We start from the raw sequence: 23,346 nt of genomic DNA on the forward strand, positions 1-23,346 counted from the left end.
ACTGTCTCACTCCGTCAGTTCCTGTATACGTCTCTGTCCCTCTCATTTGCACATCAGCTCGTGTGCAAATACTGTGAGACATCTTACACGCCCTCTGGGATACGACCAGCATATCACAGCTTTTGTTTCGTTCCGCATTGTATCACACGTAGACGTGGCGGCGCTAGCTATCGTGGAGCAGGAAATTTAATACACTACGCCTGGAAAGTGTTAACACATGTACAAATTTCGCGCCATAGTAAACCGTCGCCCGCAGAGTAAATTCGCAGTGTTACGGAAACATAAACAACTTTCAGATGTAAAATATTCGCACTTATTGTTGTGTTCTTCAGTCCAGAGACTGGTTTGATGCAGCTCTCCATGCTTCTTCATCTCCCAATACCTTCTGCTACCTACATCCTTCTGAATCTGCTTAGTATATTCATCTCTTGATCTCTCTCTACGATTTTTACCCTCCTCGTTTGCCTCCAATACTAAATTGGTGATCCCTTTACGCCTCAGATCATGTCCTACCAACCGATCCTTTCTTCTAGTCAAGTTGTGCCACAAACTTCTCTTCTCCCCAATCGTATTCGATACCTCCACATTAGTTATATGATCTACCCATCTAATCTGCAGTATTCTTCTGTAGCACCACATTTCGAAAGCTTCTATTCTCTTCTTGTCTAAACTATTTATCGTCCACGTTTCACTTCCAAACATGGCTACACTCCACACAAATACTTTCAGAAACGACTTCCTGACACTTAAATCTATACTCGATGTTAACAAATTTCTCTTCTTCAGAAACGCTTTCCTTGCCATTGCCAGTCTACATTTTATATCCTCTCTACTTCGACCATTATCAATTATTTTGCTCCCCAAATATTAAAACTCATTTCCTACTTTAAGCATCTCATTTCCTAATCTAATTCCCGCAGCATCACCCGATTTAATTCGACTAGATTCCATTATCCTCGTTTTGCTTTTGTTGATGTTCATCTTATATCCTCCTTTCAAGACACTGTCCATTCCGTTCAGCTGTTCTTCAGGTCCTTTGCTGTCTCTGACAAAATTACAATGTCATCTGCGAACCTCAAAGTTTAAATTTCTTCTTCATGGATTTTAATACCTATTCCGATTTTTTCTTTAGTTTCCTTTACTGCTTGCTCAACATACAGATTGAATGACATTGCGATAGGCTACAACCCCGTCTCACTGTCTTCCCAACCACTGCTTCCCTTTCATGCCACTCGACTCTTATAACTGCCACCTGGTTTCTGTACAAATTGTAAATAGCCTTTCGCTCCCTGTATTTTACCCTGCCACCTTTAGAATCTGAAAGAGAGTATTCCAGTCAACATTGTCAAAAGCTATTTCTAAGTCTACAAATGCTAAAAACGTAGGTTTGCCTTTCCTCAATTTATTTTCTAAGAATATGAATATATGATGTAATTTTTTCTTTACCATGAAAAAAATGTTCGATATTGGTCAAGAACAAGGCCAAACACAACGTGCCAATTGCAGTTTTGCTAGTGATAGTATCATTACATTCTGCTTTGATACGATATCTGTTGTTGATTGCAAATGAAATATAACTACATGTATTTATAATTTACGTTACTGAAACGTTCACTCTTCATACAACTGGGAACCATTGAGTATTCTACTGATCATATTAGATGAGTTTTCAAAATTTCTGTGGTTGTATCGCATCACTTACCTCATAAACCTTTATTCTCACTATTAGTGTATTTCAGATTGCCATTGTGTGCCTTGAATAATCATCTTATTACATGTTGATGTTGTTCTTTTTTTCGGTGCTTGTCTAGTAAAATTGGAGAGTTATTCCATCTTCTGCAAGACAATCTTTTTTTTTTTTGGTCTTGTTTAGGTACGTTTGTTTTCTGTGGGACTCTTTTTATTTTTCTGTTTGAAAGTTATTTTAGTATGACAACATTTGAATTACAGCTTAAAGTTATACACAAGTAAAAGCGCACTAATTAGTAGCCGTATAGGCTTACATATGTAGTTAATCACAGATTTCATTGAACTCATAAATGAAATATTCCATGTTTATGCTGTGGCGAGAATTAGGCTAGAACGCTGGGTTTGACTAACAAATAATTATAACATTGTCACAAACCACAATTAATCCAAACAAGTTGTTTTTATGGTGATAGCTTTACAACTATGGTCTATTTAAAAAAAAAAACACAACAAACAAACAAAACGGTTCTTATTTTCTTTTCCTCGTCCGATTCATATCGAATATCGCGTTATTAAGCTTCATCCATTCGGTGTTTCATTCCTTTGCCTTGTTTACTATATTTTTAGATGTGTTAAGAGACTTACTTTCTTCATAATGGGGCCGGCCGGAGTGGCCGTGCGGTTCTAGGCGCTACAGTCTGGAACCGAGCGACCGCTACTGTCACAGGTTCGATTCCTGCCTCGGGCATGGATGTGTGTGATGTCCTTAGTTTAGTTAGGTTTAATTAGTTCTAAGTTCTAGGCGACTGATGAGCTCAGAAGTTAAGTCGCAAAGTACTCAGAGCCATTTGAACCATTTTTTCCTTCATAATGGGAGTTCTGTTTGTTTCACACACACTTTTATTTATTTTTGCACAAAACACAGAGTTTCAGTTTCAATATGTCGTGTTACAGAGGCTGTTTGCTTGTCACTTGTTTAGTTGTGCGTTTACTTGAAGTGTGGCGCACCAATTTCAAAGTGTTAAATCATACAACGTAGGGCTTCAAGGCTCCTTTTGCAATATTCCTGGTATTTGTTTAATGGGCGTAAGACATTGGTTAAACGTATAATCCCCTACCTAACGTTTCGTCCCTAATGTTTCGTCTTCTACAGCTGGAGATTTCATCTGAGGCATTAACGACTCACTATTAAAGACTCATAACAAACTCGTCAATCCGAAAACTGTTAACTTTTGTTGCAAGCTATTGCTGATTTTAAGAATTTTCAAATCGCCTTCTATGTTTGTTGGACAGTGATCCTTTGCATTACATGGTCTGCAACTGTTTGAGTGGGAGCTGTTATTTTTAATGCCCTTAGATATTCCATGTATCTGATTCTGAAACTCCTATATATTGGCCTACATATACAGACTGACAGGAACTGCAATGGTCACATGAATGAAGAATTTATTTGCAGGATAATTGCTAATTACCAGATTGTCCATACTTACAGTGTTGGTGGTTTGTCTTCCCAGTTTTTTCTGTACTGTGCTATTAGTTCTGAATGCTATGTTGAGACCCAGTCTTTGTACTGTGTTTCCTATCCTGTTTGTGATTTTTTTGTTATATGTTATTATGTGCCATTTGTTGCTCAATTACTGTGGATTTGTTAAGTATTCCGTTGCGTCTGTCGATGTGCATGGATTATGATTGTTATGTCTCATTCTGTCTTCTGTTGTTTATTTTATCTACTGTCTTCGTATCATAGCCACACTCCAGAGCTATTTGCGCTGATTGTGTTTAGCTCTTCTATGTAGTCATTTTTACTCACGGATGTTCTGTTCAGTAGTTGTAGCATGTGTCTGAAGCTAGCTTCCTTATATTTTATTGGGTGATTAGATTGATTGTTGATTACTGTGATAGTCGTGGTAGGTTTTCTGAATATTCTGAATTCATTTATATATTCTTGTGTATGGTGACGTCCAGGGAGCTTAGTCTTTCATCTGTTTCTGTCTCTGTGGTGGACTGTATTTGTGTATGGAAAATGTCCATGTCATTCAGAAGCTCGTCTAAAAGTGTGCGGTTAATCTAATAGGCAAATTACGTCGACTACGTACCGGTATCAACATTTTATTTTATACTTCATAGGTTTTACAGTTTTGCCAAATATCTGCGTTTCTTCGAGTTTCATAAATATGTCTGCCAAGGGGCCACTCATTGGTGACCCACATGTTAGCCCTGCTTGTTGAGAATTAAAGTTGCTATTGAAGCTAAAATAGTTCTGTTTTATGTTGAGCGTGAGAATGGTCAACATTTATTGTACGTTTACCGCTGGTGTGTTTCCTTGTAGCTGCAACTCTACAATCAAGCATCTCCTGACGATGAAGGCGGCGCATATCTTGGAAAGCTCGAGTGTCTACTTCGGTGTCACAGTGTTTGAATGTCAAGAGAGTTTCATAGAATACCATCACAAAAAGCTTCATTGTTATGACAAAAGGATACGCAAACACCAGGCCAGAGGTAACAATGTTTCGAAAGAAGTCACTTTTTGTAAAGAGGTAGCAACAATAAGCTTCTCAAGCTTCTCTCAGACTTACCTGCCCTGACATTCCGGTGATGTGTCTAAAGTGAGGAAATGTGCTGAGTTCTTCTTGACTGCTGCTATGCTGAACACTCGTAAAACGTATCATCAGTTATTACATCTCATTCTTCATTCACAATATTAACGATCAAGTCTGACCATTCTGGGAGGATAGTGATTCAAATACCCGTCTATCCACCCAGATTCTGGCTTTCCGTGATTTCCCTAAACCAATAAAAGCAAACACTGGAATTGTGGCTTTGTGAATAACGTGGCAAATATTCTTTCATCTATTCGAGTTTGTGCTCCATGTCTGATAGCGTCGTTGCCGACAATACCTTAAATCCTGATCTTCCTTCGGTCTTTGTACTCTGGTCTCCCGTCTGTTTTTCTGTTAGAAAGCTATTAAAGACTTTGTCCCTGTCGTTCATTTCTCTTACCATCATCGTTCCTCCCACATTTGATTTTCTATCAATATGATCTTAAGAATTTTTAAGGAAAAAAACTAATTTAGTCACAAATGATAAACGAGAAATAGTTAAACTATAATTGGATGGTCTAAAATGGAAATGAAAATGATACAGGTGAAATTTGCAAAAAATAAATAGTATGTTTATTAACAGATCTCATCGAATTTGTGTTACGCAAATTCATTACAGAAAACTGATGTGCTTAATGCTGATTCAACAATAAGAGAGAGGTACATCGTTATCTCACTGTGCCACAAAAGTATACAGCAGAATGAGGCGTAAAGTGCACCACGCCATCATGAAAGAAGAATTTTAAAATTAGTTCCCAGATCTCCCACAGCGGTGAACATCGCGGGCTTGTGGCCGGATGATAACGTAGCAAAACAGCAATTAGGGAGTAACGCCTTCATCTTATTTTAATTACGTGGAATCCCTTGGCATAAAAGCGGTTCAGGACCCCTGGATAATCGCATTATCTTTCTTCTCTCGTTTTATGTTTCTTTGTGATGAAGGGTGGGTGCTGCCTTTTGTGGCGCACCCGGCGAAAGATAGCGAAATTGGTGAAAGCGAGCAGGCTTTGTGATGCGTTTAAGACCTTTGATACTACTGTTTAGGGAGATAAGACGGTAGAAAATTTTGACATGAGTGTCGTATTGTTTAATGCAGATTACGAGATAGTGAAATACACAGTGCATTTATTAGAAGAAACAGTTTAAAGAAACTCCTTGGTCGGCCTTCAGTCCGTATCACAAATTTAGCTTATCTGCTTTCTTCCAGCCAAGTTAAATCGCATACTGGCTAAACGTCTGTTATTTTCCACTCCAGTGTCAGAGGTGGAAATAAATAAATTGTGAGATGCTTAAAACCACACTGAAGATGATATTACACTGTTTGTACTCTCTTACTTCCTGCAGCTAATAAGGAAGCTTCACCCAACTGCTATAAATATATAATAAATAATAATAAATATCATGTGTCGATGATTTGTACAGGTCGCTGCTATGTGTTTCTTCCAAACATGTAAAATGATTATCAGTCTATAGCGTTGGCAGTTTCTGCTTTGTGTCGTTGCCCTGACGGACTATTCTATAACTATCAGAGCGGGAAACCTCCGCTGTCGGAAAAATAACTTCCACCAAACTGCCCCAATAAAAATTCGATTCTCCCGTCACCCGGGGGACACAATGCACAGGCACCCACAGTTCTTCCCCCGCTTAAAAATTTTCTTCAGTCTTCTCGTCGGCAGTCTCATTAGCTCTCAGTCACGTTTCGGAGCTGTGCTGACGACGCATCTTCGACTTCGACGCTGGATGACCTTTCTCCCAAAGCTGTTTGTATCAGGACATGTCGAGCCGCTTCTGCACTGCACCTGAAACAATTAAAATCGAATTCTCATTGCACTGTGTTTTGTGCAAAATATCTGACTATCGTGGAAAAATTTCTCTATTTTACATCAAGAGGTGCTTTACGTAATTTTAGCATTGTTTATTTAATTGATGCTGTCGTCTGTCGGTTTGTCACACTGGATGTATGAATGCTCTAATTGAAGGGCCATAAATGTAATGACTCCACATATTACTAAGATTACAGACTGTGGGAAAGATACCAGTAAACGAAGTAAAATGTTTGTAGAGTTCTAGCTTACCACATGATTTATTTTTTAGTCTGGGAAAAGAAGTTGTCACTTAAAACCAACGACATTTCCAAACAGATAATGGAATAAATAACTGAAGTTGGCGAGTCGAAAGTTAATACATACCGAGGGCGTATTATTATTGAGGAACATAGGGGGAGAATATCGAAGCTCTCAACGCAAACACACACACACACACACACACACGTCAGGACGTATTTTTATTACGAATTTCGAAATTTTGTTCCAGAAAACGCATGAAAAGATGGTGGAACGAATGAATATCACGAAAAGACTATGATGGTACATGACTGCATGCTCAACATAACGTGTATAACAATTAAAAAGCGGTATCAACTAAAAGTAACTACACTCAATTTCTATACATAGCTATCCCCGCCGACTTACCACTTTAAAAATTCATACATATTTAATATATCACCAACACTTTTTCGAAAACTATTAAAACTAAAAAACCATATTTAAAGAATAAAGCAACAATAATTGGGGTTTACACAAAATGTACTATGAAGCCATTTCTATAATTATTAGTAGCAAAGCAGAAGAAAACAATGGTTTCCATTTTCGGTCTAACATTTTAGTAAATGCACGTAACATAATACTGAAATATCCTGATAAGTTGCACATGACAAACTGGATATGTACTGCAAATGCCAGACATCCACATAAACATCAGTATTTGATAAAAAGCCATATATGTTTTCTGTTAATAATTTTATAGGTGTAACTACCATAATTTCAAACTGTATGTATTACCAAGTATAAATTCTTTAAATGTTATTTGGCAGATAATAAATGACTCCACTGACAATGCTGAAACTTCTTCGAAACATGTTTGGGTGTTAAACAAGAAGAGTTTGTGTTTGCTCAAGGCATATAATTAAGGAGACTATAATGGGCATAGGTGCATGTATTTAGATTGGTGTCTGAGAACAGTGTGCTGAATAGCATTAGTATTTGCGTCATTTGCAGAGTAATAATTACAGCTATTACCAAGCCGCGTGTTTTTAGGTTAGGTGACATCTCCAGGTACGATTGGCAAGCGAAAGCCATTAAGACACATTTTCCTCGGGCAGTCAGTCAAGTGTTGCAGTGGAGATGCGTCGATGTAAAAGGGTTAGCCTCTACTGTCGGGTGTAGTTCACTTGGAGTTGCAGTTACGACCATGCCGAAAACATCCGGTCATAAGGTTTGCGACGTATTTGTGGGGAGAGAAGCAGAAAAAAAAACCATGTATGTACACATTAAGGTGCCACACACGACAATATCTGCACTTATACTCGTTACATCTCACATATTTTGAAATTCCTTTAGTGTGAGGCAACCAGCTGTTAATGCTAATGTGAAGGAGTTAGACACCTGCTGCAAGGTCACTCAAGACTTTGGTTGTGAGTGTTGGTCATTGTTGACAGATAACTGGTCCGATCCAGCTAAGTGACGGCCACACACAGAACATACACTTCTGCTGCCTCGCATGAAAGCAACGAGTGACTTAATGACAATGCATTGTCCACACAATGCATAGTAACGAAATCCACAGCCAGTGTCCCATTTGTCTCAAAGTTACGGGTAGCTAACACCTAGTTAACTTCAAGAAGATTACCATTAACAGAATATGCATATTATTTTGTGGTCTTCAGTCCGAAGACTGATTTGACCCAGCTCTCCACCCGTACTCTATCCTGTGCAAGGCTCTTCATCTCTGAATAGCTACTGCAACCTGCATCCGCTCGAACCTGCTTACTGTATTCATTTCTTGGTCTCCCTCTACAGTTTTTCATCTTCCCCCCTCCCCAACACACATACTTCTTTTCAGTTCTAAAGTGATGATTCCTTGATGTCTCAGAATGTGTCCTATCAACCAGCCCCTTCTTTTATTCAATTTCTTTTCTCCCAAAATAGATTCGAAAACTCCTCGTTAGTTATCTTACTTATCCATCTAATCATCTGCAACGAGTGAGGTGGCGCAGTGGTTGGTACACTGGACTCGCATTCGGGAGGACGACGGTTCAAACCCGCGTCCGGCCATCTTCATTTAGGTTTTCGTCGATTTTCCTAAACCGCTTCAGGCACATGCTGGGATAGTTGCCTTGAAAGGGCACGGTCGACTTTCTTTCCCATCCTTCCCTAATCAGATGCGACCGATGACCTCTCTGTTTGGTTCCCTTCCCCAAATCAACCAACCAACCATCAGCACGCTCTTCCAGGTCCTTTTCTGTCTGTGACAGAACTACAGTGTCATCGAGAAACCTCAGTTCTTTTTTTTTTCCTCCCTGAACTTTAACTCGTTCTGCTAATTTTACTCTGGTTTCCTTCACTGCTTGCTCAATACACTGGAGTATGCTACAATCCTGTCTCTCATCTCAACCACTGGTTCCCTTTCATGTCCTTTGACTCCAATAGCTGCCATCTGGTTCCGGCTCAAGCTGTATATTTTTATAACTCCCAGGATTTTAGGCCTAGTACCTTCAGAATTTCAAAGATTGCATTCCAGTAAAATCCACATATTATTGTGTTATTTTTAATCTTATTCTGTGGTAGTAGATTTTAGTCATTTTGCCTTGAACAGAGTAAGATAAGAAAATTTTGCTTAATGTGGACTCCGAATCACAGTGAAACTCGTATGCATGGACCAATCACTGCCTAAGTAGGTGAGCAACAAGTTACAGAGAAAGAAACCTAAGAGTTAATGAGATTGAACCCAGCACTGCTTCACTTAGCTGCCGAGCTGCACCATCATTGTAGGTTAGTGTATTAATTAAATCCAATACGGGTAAATGAAATTGGAATAGACCAATTATTGTGCATTTTTAAATACATTCTTACATCTGGTGCATTATTTAAACAGTGCGCCCTACCGCAACTTGCTGCGCTTAAAAGCATTATTTTCATTACCAGATGAAATTAACAGAAATAATTTCCACAATCTGAACAGCACAGTAAACACACCACCAAATGTAACAAAATTCATAACACATTAATGTATCGCGATATTTCTAAATGAGGTCGGATAAACTTTGACTACAGTTTGATTCGTGGTTTAACTTGTTTTGCGAGCCAGAATGAGAGGTACTAAATAGATCGTAACGATGGCCCGCTACAGAGGTATCACTCGTAATTATGCTGTACGTAATTGCACTTATCCCAGGAGAGTACTTTTCGGCAATATGGCGCTTTCCGTTATAATGGAGCCCTTTGTGCAAATTCTCAACAACGGGTCTTTACGCACCAGTACTCCAAACAGGCGCCAGAAAACCGATTCAGAACGTTGGAAGTGGACAACGTCTGGTAAACTAACGTAACATAGCAAGAGCTCTGCCTCACTGAGATCTGAGTGAGATCCCTTGCCATACCCGCAGGAGAGGACAGATAGTTTAATTTGTGGAAAGGGGCCAAAATGAGTGGCAGTCAGTTGCACTCGAACATACTACTTTATTAATTTGACGAACATTAGAAGAGTAAAGAAAACATTAAAAACAGGGCGAGTCAAACATTAATTTTAGAACTTAATTCCCGGCTAAATGCGCCATTCAGTGTCACTCCTCAAGTGCAAAACAACTTTAATTTAAAACTGTCTGAAGGTCAATCACTTAAGACTCAAAAAGTAGAACTTGAATTTTTAAAGGCAGAACACCTCATCTTAAAACATTTCTCTAAATTAGGCTGAAAGCCGAAACAATCCCACGCCTTAAGGTCAAAACAACATTAATTTAAAATCGGCTAGAAGCCATACATATACAAACAACAAGGACAAATAAGAAAAGGCATCACATCAAACAGCGCTCAGAAGTTTCCAAGGGTCCGCCTGGAATTCAAACACTAATGCTCGCTTAGGTGAGACAGGCAATCGACCCAACAATTGTCAATCCGATGGCAACACAACCGACAGACAGTCAATGGACCAAGCTACAGGGTAACTTCCACTCCACCGACCAGCACGCAACAGGGAGTTCAACGGAACAACGCAGAAGGTATCGGCGCCCACAACGAATTACACATTTGGATGTCAAACTACACGCCATGCTGGACAGCCACAACACGACCAGGAAAATACACTGCCTGAATTCATCAACGGCCAGGGCAGGTAACCCGAACGTTAACGGCTACAAGGCAGTAGATTCCAGTGATGCACTTCAATTCCAGAATAATCAAGTTTAGTTAAACTCCACATGACGGCGGCTAGAATTTCGCCAACTTGAAAACAAACGTTGTTGCTTGCGGGAATGTGCCAACAGCTCACAACGAAATTCAAACGACACAAGGTGAACAGTTGGGGCTGGTTGTTAGGTCAAGCAAAGACGCAACTTTCGTGTCTGGGATCGATGAGCCACGGACCTCGTAGCAATGGGAACAGCTCCTGACACTCCGACCGCGCGTGGACGCCACCAGGGGCCCCGGCCAGACACTCGCCACGGAGACTTCCTCACTGCTCCGCACCAAACGACCAACTTCCCGCACACGACAAAGCCGGAAACTATAAGCGCGAGGCCAGAGATAGTACAAGATGCTGCTGTGACTCACAGAGAGAGCGGATAACAGCATAATCGCGATAACTGCAAGAGACTAATCACAGAATAGCAACCAAGGTTTTATGCAAAGCATAACATGAGCCAGCCACGGCTCACTGAGTTTCCAAGTCATCAGTCTTCTGACTGATTTGATGGCACTCACGGATTCCTCTCCAGCTGTAACCTTTGCATCTCGGAATAGCACTTGCAACCTATCCCCTCAATTATTTGCTGGATCTATTCCAATCTTTGTCTCTCTCTCTACGATTTTCACCCTCTACAGCTCCCTCTAGCACCATGGATATTATTCCCTGATGTCTTAATATATGTCCTATTATTCTTTTCCTTCTTCTTGTCAGTGTTTTTCACATATTTCGTTCCTCGCCGACTCTGCAGAGAACCTCCTCATTCCTTACCTATCAATCCATCTAATTTTCAACATTCGCCTGAAGTACCACATCCCAAATGCTTCTATTCTCTTCTGTTCCAGTTTTTTCCCACAGTCCATGTTTCACTAGCATACAATGCTGTGCTTAAAACGCACATTCTCAGGAATTTATTTCTCAAATTAAAGTCTACGTTTGATACCAGTGGACTTTCTTGGCAGTGAATGCCCTTTTCGGCACTGGTAGTCTGCTTTTTATGTCGTTCTTGCTACGTCCATCATAGGTTATTTTGCTGGCTAGGTAGCAGAATTCCTTAACTTATTCTACTTTGTGATCACTAATCCAGATATTAAGTTTATCACTGTTCTCATTTCTGTTATTTCTCATTGCATCCATCTTTCTCCGATTTCTCTCAATCCATATTCTGTACTCAGTAAACTGTTCAATGCATTCACCAGGTTCTGTAATTCTTCTTAACTTTGGTTGAGGTTAGAAATTTCATCATCGAATCTTATCATTGACATCCTTTCACCTTGAATTTTATTTCCATTCCTGAACCTTTCTTTTATTTCCATCTTTGCTTCTGCGATGTCTAGATTGAACAATAGGGGCAAAGACTACATCCGTGGCTTACACCCTTTTTAATCCGAGCACTTCCTTCTAGGTCCTCTACTCTTACAGTTCCCTCCTGCGAATCGTCCATTTTATTTTTATTTTAACCGTCTTTCGCTATAGCTAAACTCTATTTTTCTCAGCACTTCGAACATCTTGCACAATTTGATACTGTCGAGCGCTTTTTCAAAGTCGACAAATCCAATGAGCGTGTCTCGATTTTTCTCCAGTTTTACTTCCATTACAAACCGCAACGTCAGAACCGCTTCTCTGGTGCCTATATCTTTCCTAAAGCAAAACTGATGGTCATCTAGAAGATCTTGGGTTTCTTTCTCACTCTTGAGTACATTATTCTTGTCAGCAACTTGGATGCACGAGATGTTAAGCTGATTCTGCGACAGTTCTCGCACTTGTCGGCTCTAGCAGTCTACGGAATTGAGTAGGTGATGTTTTTCGGAAAGTCTGATGGTATATCGCGAGTCTCACGTATTCTACGCACCAACGCGAATAGAAATTTTGTTATCATTTCCCCCACGCTTTTAGAAATTGAGATGGAATGTTAGCTACCCCTTCTGCCTTATTTGATATTAAGTCTTCCAATGCTCTTTTAAATTCCGTTTCTAATACTGGATCCCCCATCCCATCCCAGACGCGTCCCGTTTCTTCCTCTATCACGTCATCAGACATCGGACCTTCAATAAACTCTCTTCACCTATCTGCTCTCTCCTTTTCATTTAAAACTGAAGTTCTCATTGCAGTCTGGATTTTAATTTCACCAAAGGTTGTTTTGACGTTTCTACATGCTGAGTCCGTCCATTCGACAATTATTTCTTTTTCGATTTCTGCACATTTTTCATAGCGCCATTTTGCCTCAGCTTCCCTGCACTTCTTATTTATTTTGTTCCTAAGTTACTTTTATTTCTGTGTTGCTGAATTTCCCTGAACATCTTTTTTCTTCCTTATTTTCGTCGATCAACTGAAGTATTTCATCTGTTATCTAAGGTTTCTTCACAGTCGACTTCCTTGTAGCTACGGTTTTCTTTCCAACTTCTGTAATTGCCCTTTTTAGAGATGTCCACTCCTCTTCAACTGAAACATCTACCGAGCTATTCATTACCGTAGTATCTATAGTTTTAGACAATTTCAAGCTTACCTGTTCATTCCTTAGAATATCTTTTCGCTTTGATTCATCATGATTAGTCTCTTAAACTTCAGCGCGATGTGGGGACAGTTTAAGTGAGTACGACAGATACCAAAATATCAAGTCAGTTAAGTCCAAAATGGTTCAAATGGCTCTGAGCAGTATGGTACTTAACATCAGTGGTCATCAATCCCCTAGAACTTAGAACTACTTAAACCTAACTAACCTAAGGACATCACACACATCTATGCCCGAGGCAGGATTCGAACCACCGACCGTAGCGGTCGGGCGTTTCCAGACTGTAGCGCCTAGAATCGCACGGTCACAGCGGCCGGCGTCAGTTAAGTCGTGAATGATACTGTAGCTCGTTAGCTGCGAGAAACAGACTTTTCTGAATTACTATGGCAACTCGGAAATACGGTGAAATTCGGACCACCGACATCTCCATACCACCGCTAAGGTAATCTGCCACATTCTACTGCCATGTGCCATCATTATACTGTATCACCGAGCGTGGTGGTGCAGTGGTTAGTATACTGGACTCGCATTCGGGAGGACGACGGTTCAATCCCGCGTGCGGCCATCGTGATTTATGCTTTCCGTGATTTCCCTAAATCGCTTCAGCCAAATGCCAGGATGGTTCCTTTGAAAGGGCATGGCCGACTTCCTTCTCCATCCTTCCCTAATGCGATGAGACCGATGACCTCGCTGGTTGGTCTCACCCTCCAAATAACCCAACCTATTATACTGTATCTGTCTCACTCGCCCTCAGTTACGTGTTTTACTTCCTCACTCTGTACATATCCCTGACTGGATATGTGGTTTCTCTTTATTGTGCGAGCGTCGTCTTCCGGTGCAGGAACAACTATTTCGTTTCCAGGTACTATTGCCATCAATTTTAGTGCCTGTTTACCTTTTCCAGTTCTTCTGAGCTTCATCATTAATGTATTTGCAGATTTTTATCAAACTACACATACCTTATTCTGTAGTCAATGTGGAGGCTGGCCGTGTGGCATCGCCCGCTCTGCCTTTGAGTGGATATATGGCCGCTCCTTCAGCAAGGTCCGAGCAAGCACACGGGGGGAGGGGTTTATTAGTTATTGGGAGCTCCAACGTTAGGCGGGTGATGGAGCCTCTTAGGGAAATAGCGGAAAGGTCTGCTTGCCGGGGGGTCTCATTCGAGATGTAGAGGAGGCCCTGCCGGCGGCGATAGAGAGCACTGGGTGCACCCGACTGCAAATTGTTGGCACCAATGACTCCTGCCGTCTGGGTTCAGAGGCGTTCGTAGAGGCGGTTGGCGGAATTGGTGACGGCGGAAATCCTCGCTCGCGGGGGGAATCAGAGCTAACTGTTTGTATATCGTTCCCAGAACCGATCGCGGTCCTCCGGTTTGGAGCCGAGTGGAAGGCTTAAACCAGAGGCTCAGACGATTCTACGGAGATGTGGGGTGCAAATTTCTCGACCTCCGCTATCGGGTGGAGAAATGTAAGGTCCCTCTGAATAGTTCAGGCGTGCACTACACGCCGGAAGCGGCTACAGGGGTAGCAGAGTACGTGTGGAGTGCACATGTGGGTTTTTTAGGATAGAGAATTCCCTCCCTAGGCCCGACAAGACGCCTCCTGAGACGCGGCAAGTTAGGAGTAGGCAAAATGCAACAGGGAAAAACAATATTAATGTTCTAATAGTAAACTGCAGGAGCGTCTATAGAAAGGCCCCAGAACTGATCTCATTAATAAACGGTCACAACGCCCATAGGGACAGAAAGTTGGCTGAAACCGGGCGTTAACAGTAATGAAATCCTAAACTCAGATTGGAATGTATACCGGAGAGACAGGCTGGACAGTGAAGGGGAGGCGTGTTTATAGCGATAAGAAGTGCAATAGTATCGAAGGAAATTGACGGTGATCCGAAATGTGAAATAATTTGGGTGAAGGTCATTGTTAAAGCAGGCTCAGACAAGGTAATTGGATGTCTCTATAGGCCCCCGGGCTCAGCAGCTGTTGTGGCTCAGCACTTGAAGAATAATTTGGAAAATATTTCGAGTAGATTTCTCCAACATGTTATAGTTCTGGGTGGAGATTTTAATTTGCCGGATATAGATTGGGAGACTCAAAGGTTCATAACGAGTGGCAGGGACAAAGAATCCAGTGAAATTTTTTTTAAGTGCTTTATCTGAAAATTACCTTGAGCAGTTAAACAGAGAACCGACTCGTGGCGATAACGTATTAGACCTTCTTGTGACAAACAAACCCGAACTATTTGAAACAGTTAACCCAGAACAGGGAATCAGTGATCATAAAGCGGTTACTGCATCGATGATTTCAGCCGCAAATAGAAATATTAAAAAAGGTAGGAAGATTTTTCTGTTTAGCAGAAGTGACAAAAAGCAGATTACAGAGTACCTGACGGCTCAACACGAAAGTTTTGTCTCAAGTACAGATAGTGTTGAGGATCAGTGGACAAAGTTCAAAACCATCGTACAATTTGCGTTAGATGAGTATGTGCCAAGCAAAGCAAGATCGTAAGAGATGGAAAAGAGCCACCGTGGTACAACAACCGATTTAGGAAACTGCTGCGGAAGCAAAGGGAACTTCACAGCAAACATAAACATAGTCAAAGCCTTGCAGGCAAACAGAAATTAAGCTAAGCGAAATGTAGTGTGAAGAGGGCTATGCAAGATGCGTTCAATGAATTCTAAAGTAAAGTTCTATGTACAGACTTGGCGTGTTCTATGAGCATTTACGTAAAGCACAAAATACAAAGGGTGAGAAAAAAATTTAATTGTAACTGTTTTAACTATACAATCTCGACTAACAATATTTTGCTCAGGATCGGTATTTAGGAATTTTTGTTTGTAATGAAGACTGGATCTTTGAGTGGAATATATAATAATAAATAAGAAGGGATGTGTTTTTCACAAAAATGTCTATTAGATGTGTTAATTAGAATATATTTGAAGAATTTTGTACTTAAATGACTTAGGTATTCAAACTGAATGGAAAAAACGGATGAAATAACGATCGAAACAAGACTCGATGTAGCGATTACCAGTCTCCTACGCCTTATGTGTTCTACACTCCACGAAAATGTTCATAGAACATGCACCTTTATGTAAAAATTTGATTACACCTGGGATCAGATCCAGGATACGCACGCGTCAAGCGAGCGCTCTACCACAGAGCCAGGCTGGTTATCGAAAACTTTTGCCTTATTTTAGCATCTTAAACTTGGTCGGAAAAACTTCAAAGGCGACTTTCTCGAGAATCTTTGAGATTTGTATCGAACTGCTTTGGCACAGGTAGACATGACTTCTCAACTTTACGAGCCATAAACATAAAAAATTAGAAAAATCTGATGTCGGTGTGGTCCCCTTCTCATTGGGCTTCGTTCATGACTTCCCAGCTGCAGAAAAAAACACTCCGGCAGTGTCCCGGGAATCAAACCAAGCTCCTTCTGCAGCGGCGCCCACCATTAACATACGGACGAAATTAGAATTATATTAATACCTTCAGCTGCTGACGGGCGTCGATATATATCAACGGGGACAGGTGAAAATGTGTGTCTCGCCCGGGACTCGAACCCGGGATCTCCTGCTCACATGGCAGATACTCTATCCACCTTTCATTTTATTTTATTTTTTTAATCTCATTTTGTCGTTATAGTTCGTTGAAACTTTTCGTGGCGGACGCCACCTGACGCCCGTTGAAGTTCGTTATTGGTCCATTCACTTACAAGGGGAGGCCACGACGTTTGGAACACGGATTTACTGCAAACTCCGTACACTCGTAGTACTCCATGAGGACAACAAAATGTGTGAGCAGTAGCTCGTACTTCTCGAGCGTTACTGAGAAAATTGCAAGATAATTTCGGTTGTCAAATATATATCTGTGCGTGGCTATTTTTACCATGAAGCAGCTGCAGCCGAGTGGTGCCGGCACGGTAGCTCAGCGTGTTCGGTCAGAGCGTTAGCTACCCTCTCTAATAAAAAAAAACTGAGCAAATGGATCAACGAACAAACTGAACGGGTGTTATCGGACGTCCACCCGGGACTAGTCGATAGTTATGAATATTTATTTATTTATGCATTTATTTTACCTGGCAAGATTAGGGCCTTCAGGCCCTCTCTTACACCTAACCAGGCATACTCAGATTGAACGAGTTACAGTTTCTACATAACATTAACGACATATAACGTATTATGCAGTATTGATGTTAAAGAAAAAAAATAGAGATTATAAAAGTAGTATATTATTTGTGATAACAACAATTAGTAGACTGCCAAATAGCATTGTAAATGTAATAAAAGTTCATCCGTTTTCACGTATTTTTCCCATTATATCAATTGTAATATAAATAGTGAAGAAAATGACTGTGTTGAAAATAATAAAAAAACTGACAAACGGAACTCGATCCAGCGGCTTGAACGCCAAACACTTTAAAAAAATATATTCTTCGGTGCATCTGTCCCGGACGGACGTCCGATAACACCCGTTCAGTTTGTTCGTTGATCCATTTGCTCAGTTTTTTTTTTTTTTTTTTTCAGACGGTAGCTAACGCTCTGACTGAATGCGCTGAGCTACCGTGCCGGCACCACTCGGCTGTAGCCGCACAGATATATATTTGACGCCGGAAATTATCTTGGGATTTTCTCAATAACGCTCGAGAAGTACGCGCTACTGCTCACACATTTTGTTGTCCTCATGGAGTACTACGAGTGTACGGAGTTTGCAGTAAATCCGCGTTCCAAACGTCGTGGCCTCCCATTGTCAGTTTTTTTATTACAGATTGCAACTAAGCCTCTGACCGAACACTCTGAGCCACCGTGACGGCATCCATCAGGGGCACAGAGGGTAGTGCGACTGCAGGTACTACCTCGAGCACGCCTCCCGTGAGACTCACGTTCTCACGTTATATGTACACATTCTACACTCGTAGTGTCCCACCCCAACACACTCATTACTCGTGGAAGACATTCTTACCAAGTCTCGTAAGAAATCGGGGAATATATGTGGATCCGCTCAGAAAAAGAAGGTCATGGCCGATATTGCCAGGACGATATATAGATATGGTGTCTGTTCTTTGGAACATGTCCGAAAGAACAGGCACCATATCCATATAAGTATATTGACATACTCGTACGGAGGCGACGTAGGTATTACTCTAATTTAGCGACCGGATACACAGGGAGTGTTGCCGTCAGGAGAGAAAGGGAGACTCTTGGTGATTTTGGTAATATATACTTAGGCCTACATTTCGGCAGAGAAGGAAAAGGCTGCAGCAGAATGGGAGTGGGGGCGTGTGGCAGTGCACCGCACGCGGACTATTGTGTCGCACCGCGGCGCGGGGCTGAAGCGGTCGGCGCCAGGGGACCACTCGGCCGCCAGGCCCGCATTCCACGCGCAAAGCAATATTCGCATTCCCGGAGGAGGCAGCGCCATCTCTGCGGTCGCTCAGCTGTGCCGCGGCGGCGGGCGAAAAACACCGCCTCGCTTGCGGGGACGTTAATGTGAACCACAGTCTCCTTTCTAGCTTTCTGCGGACACCAGTTGTGGCTGGATCTCCACTGCGAGAACGTATGAGCGTGTTCCAGTTTCTAGATGTGTGTGTGTATGTGTGCGTGTGTGTGTGTTTGAGAGAGAGAGAGAGAGAGAGAGAGAGAGAGAGAGAGAGTTTGAGAGAGGGGGGAGTGAAAGAGCGAAGGAGGAAGAGATAGCGCGAAAGAGTAAGGAGAGAAGGCAGGAGGAGAAGTGGACAATGCGAGTGAGCTGGAAAGAGAGGGGGGAGGGAGGAATAGACGGGAAGGTAGGCAGAGAGGGAGGCTAGGGGGAGAGCCAAGGAGGAGAAGAGAGAAAAATGGAAGAGAGAGAGAGTATGGCATGAATGAGGGAGGAGGGGGGACAGAGGGAATGAGAAAGTAGAGTAATGAAATTAGAGGGGTAGAGACAGAGAGAAAAGCGTAAAGAGGGGAAAGGGAAGAGGAGAGACAGAAGAATTAGAGAAGATACAACGAAGAACAGCACGTTTCGTCACAGGTTTGTTTCGAACGCGCAAGAGCGGTACAGAGATCCTCAGCAAGTTCCAGTGGCATTCGCTACCAGAGAGGCAATGTGTTTCACGAAGGACTTTGCAGTTGAAATTCTGATGGTTCAAATAGTTCAAATGGCTCTGAGCACTATGGGACTCAACTGTTGTGGTCATAAGTCCCCTAGAACTTAGAACTACTTAAACCTAACTAACCTAAGGACATCACACACATCCATGCTCGAGGCAGGATTCGAACCTGAAATTCTGAGACTTTACGTTCAAAGAAGAGCTGGGCAACTTATTACCTCATTTACGGTAGCATAATCCGATTGTCTGATTCTTTATGCCACACAGTATTCCTCTCCAGACTTCTTTATAGTGAGAAGCTCCGATCCCTCTGCTATCCAGGGATACCAATGCCATCCTGAATAAGATCCCGGCAGACGGATCGGAACCTCGTACCATCCAGGGTCACCAGTAGCATCCTGAAAACGATTCCAGAAGAGGGATCGAACGTCTAGCTTTCAGTAAGTTTGAAGAGGAATATGACGTGGCCCACTGACTCTAAAGATTTCATCATATTAAAACCAGCCATGAATCCCTGTAGAATTATATTACTTTCTCCAGCATATGTCTAGCGAAATGTCCAGGACGGAAATAATCAGTGAAATTAACCTCATACTAAAGTTTATCGACAGTCTTTCTTTCCATATGCGAATGGAAAGAGGGAAATCACAGTAATGCACCCTCTTCAAGGGGGTTTGAGTTACTTTACATGATCAAAGGTATCCCTACACGTATTACTCGACGTTAATATGGAATGAGTCTGCCCTTCACCTTTGATAAAACTTGAACTCTCTGACGTCTATTTCAAAGAGCTGTCGCGAATGTTTGTGGAGGAATGGCAGCTCATTCCTTCCCAAGAGCCGAAACGAGAGAAGGTAGTGATGTCGAACAGCGGGATTTGGAGCGAAGTCGACATTGTACCTAATCTGAAAGATGTTCCATTGCGTTCAGGTATCACAGAAGCCACATTATGAAAGGATGCATTGTCGTGGTGACATGGTGACAGAAACAATCATTGTCTCCGATCTGTTCCTCTACTGTAAGCCTGTACAAAGTGCTGTAAAATGTATTCATATCCTTCCACGTTAAGGGGCAGTTTACTATCTTTTTGTTCAAAAAATCGACATTTTTAAAATTGCTTTTTTGGATCCATAAAAGTGTAACAGTTTTTCCGAATACGGAACTGAAGTGTTTGTTATTCGCAATTGAACAAAAAAATGCACTTTCCTGGAATCCGCCTCTTTCACGCACCAGTTTTCTTCTTTAAGAGGACGAGTTACTATACCGGTGCTTGGGAGGAAACACACAAAATCCAAATGAAAGTTTGAACACGTGTGTTTGGAATTTAACCCCCAAGCATTTGCATTCTGGTGCGAAGACTGTGGAGATTGCGATTTCTTGGCAGTAAGCAGCTTCAACGAAGGGTATTCAGCAATTCTGAAAACCATGACAGCGATGGACGTCACACTGTGACACTATTAGACGCAGTTCGGCCGAAAACCGCTTGTCACCGGCCATGCGAGCGGCTCTGGAGCAGCGCAGCCGCGTGGGATTAGCCGAGCGGTCTTCGGCGCTGCAGTCACGTACAGTGCGGCTGGTCCCGGCGGAGGTTCGAGTCCTCCCTCGGGCATGAGTGTCTGTGTTTGTCCTTAGGATAATTTAGGTTAAGCAGTGTGTAAGCTTAGGGACTGATGACCTTAGTAGTTAAGTCCCATAAGATTTCACACACATTTGAACGTTTTTGGAGCAGCTCAGAATGGCCCAGATCGAGCCGAACGCCCTGTATGAGGAAGAGGAAAGGACTTGTTTATGGACCAGGAATAGCAGATTCAAAGTAGGTTGCCTAATATTGCATTTATATGTAGTCAAAACTTCTAACGCGTTTTTCTCGAAATGACTTTTTTTTATCGCGCGGTATGCTAACTTCAAGTCTACTGAACTGATTGGGATGATTGTTTCCGACGAAGCTAACAAAATTGTCTAGGAGTTGTACCACTTTTATTCCGATCCATCAACTAAAAATATTTTTACTTGCCCCACGAAGTCGAAAAATCGATGCCAAAGCCCCTATTTTTTTTAAAGAAATGGAGCCATTTCGTTTCCTATGGTCCAAATAACTCCTAAAGAATCATATACTTCCCTAACGTCAACTCAGTTTTTTGATTTCAGACGAGCCATCTGACCTGTCACATACCACGCGTGGAGGTCTACATCAAAATTTTGTTTCGTTCCGGCGGCACTTCTGGCTTTGCTCTTCGACACTTCCGGTCGAAGAAGATCCAGTCTGTAGAGGAAACATCAATAAACATTCTGACTAAATTTGTCATTGATATCTGTAAGACATCCCGGGAAAAAAATTCTCAAAGAACATGCTTTTTTCGGGCCAAAGATAGTAAACCACCCCTTAAGTTCAGTGAGGGGAGCCCAGCTGAATGACAAAAAACACCCCCCCCCCCTCCAGCCACTCCCGTACCATAGCGTCACCTTCTCCGTGCTTGATTGTTGACACTAGTCGGCCGTTGTGGCTGAGCGGTTCTAAGCGCTTCAGTCTGGAACCGCGCTGCTGCTACGGTCGCAGGTTCGAATCCTGCCTCTGGCATGGATGTGTGTGACGTCCTTAGGTTAGTTAGGTCTAAGTAGATCTAAGTCTAGGGGACTGATGATCTCCAATGTTAAGTTCCATAGTGCTTAGAGCCATTTGAACCTTTTTGTGTAGACATTATACGTGGTGACAGGTAAAGTCCTCCAGCCATTGGTCAAACCCAAACCTTTCCTTCGGATTGTCGCAAGGTATGTCATGACTCAACACTCCAAATCGCTCGTTTCCAGTCGTCCACTGTACAATGGCGTAGCATTTTACATCACTTCAAGCGTCGTCAAGCATTGACTACAGAGAAGTATGGTTTATTAGGAGCTTCTCGATCATTGTACTCCATATTTTTTTAACTTCTTACTCACATTCATTGTGCTAACTGGCCTGCTGGTAGCACTTTAGAAATCGTGAGTGTTTCTCTCCGTTGATTTCAAGCGATTTTTTTACAGTCACCCTGCGCAATGTTCTTCAGCCTGTGTCCATCAATGCATGAGGTCTGAGGTCTGCCTGATCTTGGTTTAGCTGAGGCTGTTCCTTCACGTTCCCACTTCACAACGCAATACTTCCCACCTCCTATCTTACTGACGGCTCCAACTCTCCTGACATGCAATAATCACTTCGTCAGTAGATGAAGATAAAGGATTTTTTTCTTTTTATCAGACAGTGTACATCTATGAAAAAATATTTCCAGATAAAGGCATGAAGACCTAGTGTATATTTGAGTATCTGTCTTGCGTATGAGAGAGACCTTAACCACGTGTACACTGTGCCTGATTTGCCATCCACTTTGTGTGCTAGCTAATACACTACTGGCCATTAAAATTGCTACACAAAGAAGAAATGCGGATGATAAACGGGTATCATTGGACAGATATATTATACTAGAACAGACATGTGATAACATTTTCACGCAATTTGAGTGCACAGATCTTGGGAAATCAGTACTCAGAACAACCACATCTGGCCGTCATAACGGCCTTGATACGCCTAGGCATTGAGTCAGAGCTTGGATAGCGTGTACAGGTACAGCTGTCCATGCAGCTTCAACACGATACCACAGTTCATCAAGAGTAGTGACTGGCGTATTGTGATGAGCCAGTTGCTCGGCCACCATTGACTAGACGTTTTCAGTTGGTGAGAGAACTGAAAAATGTACTGGCCAAGGCAGCAGTCGAACATTTCCTGTATCCAGAAAGGCCCGTACAGAACCTGCAAAATGCGGTCGTGCATTATACTGCTGAAATGTAGAGTTTCGCAGGGCTCGAATGAAGGGTAGAGCCACGGTTCGTAACACATCTGAAATGTGACGTCCATTGTTCAAAGTGCCGTCAATGCGAACAAGAGGGGACAGACACGAGTAACCAGTGGCACTCCATACCACCACGCCGGGTGATGCGGCAGTATGGCGATGACGATTACACGCTTGCAATGTGCGTTTCCCGCGATGTCGCCAAACACGGATGCGACCATTATGATGCTGTAAACAGAACCTGGATTCATCCGAAAAAATGACGTTTTGCCATTCGTGCACCCAGGTTCGTCACTGAGTACGCCATCGCAAGTGCTCCTGTCTGTGATGCAGCGTCAAGAGTCTCCGAACTGATAGTCAATGCTGCTTCAAACGTCGTCGAACTGTTCTGTTG

The 23,346-nt window shown here is 42.2% G+C and overlaps 1 protein-coding gene across 1 annotated transcript in view; it reads right to left on the reverse strand.

Annotated features, from left to right (window-relative positions):
• Positions 1-4,839: 4,839 nt before the first annotated feature.
• The window catches only part of LOC126365862 (uncharacterized), a 229,847-nt gene continuing 211,340 nt past the window's right edge, over positions 4,840-23,346 (reverse strand). Inside the window, exon 6 of the mRNA XM_050008531.1 lies at positions 4,840-6,088. Coding sequence (XP_049864488.1) covers positions 5,971-6,088 — 118 coding nt within the window. The 3' untranslated portion in view covers positions 4,840-5,970. The remainder of the gene's footprint in view (positions 6,089-23,346) is intronic.

This window comes from Schistocerca gregaria, chromosome 4 (genome assembly GCF_023897955.1).
Source record: "Schistocerca gregaria isolate iqSchGreg1 chromosome 4, iqSchGreg1.2, whole genome shotgun sequence".
NCBI lineage: Eukaryota > Metazoa > Arthropoda > Insecta > Orthoptera > Acrididae > Schistocerca > Schistocerca gregaria.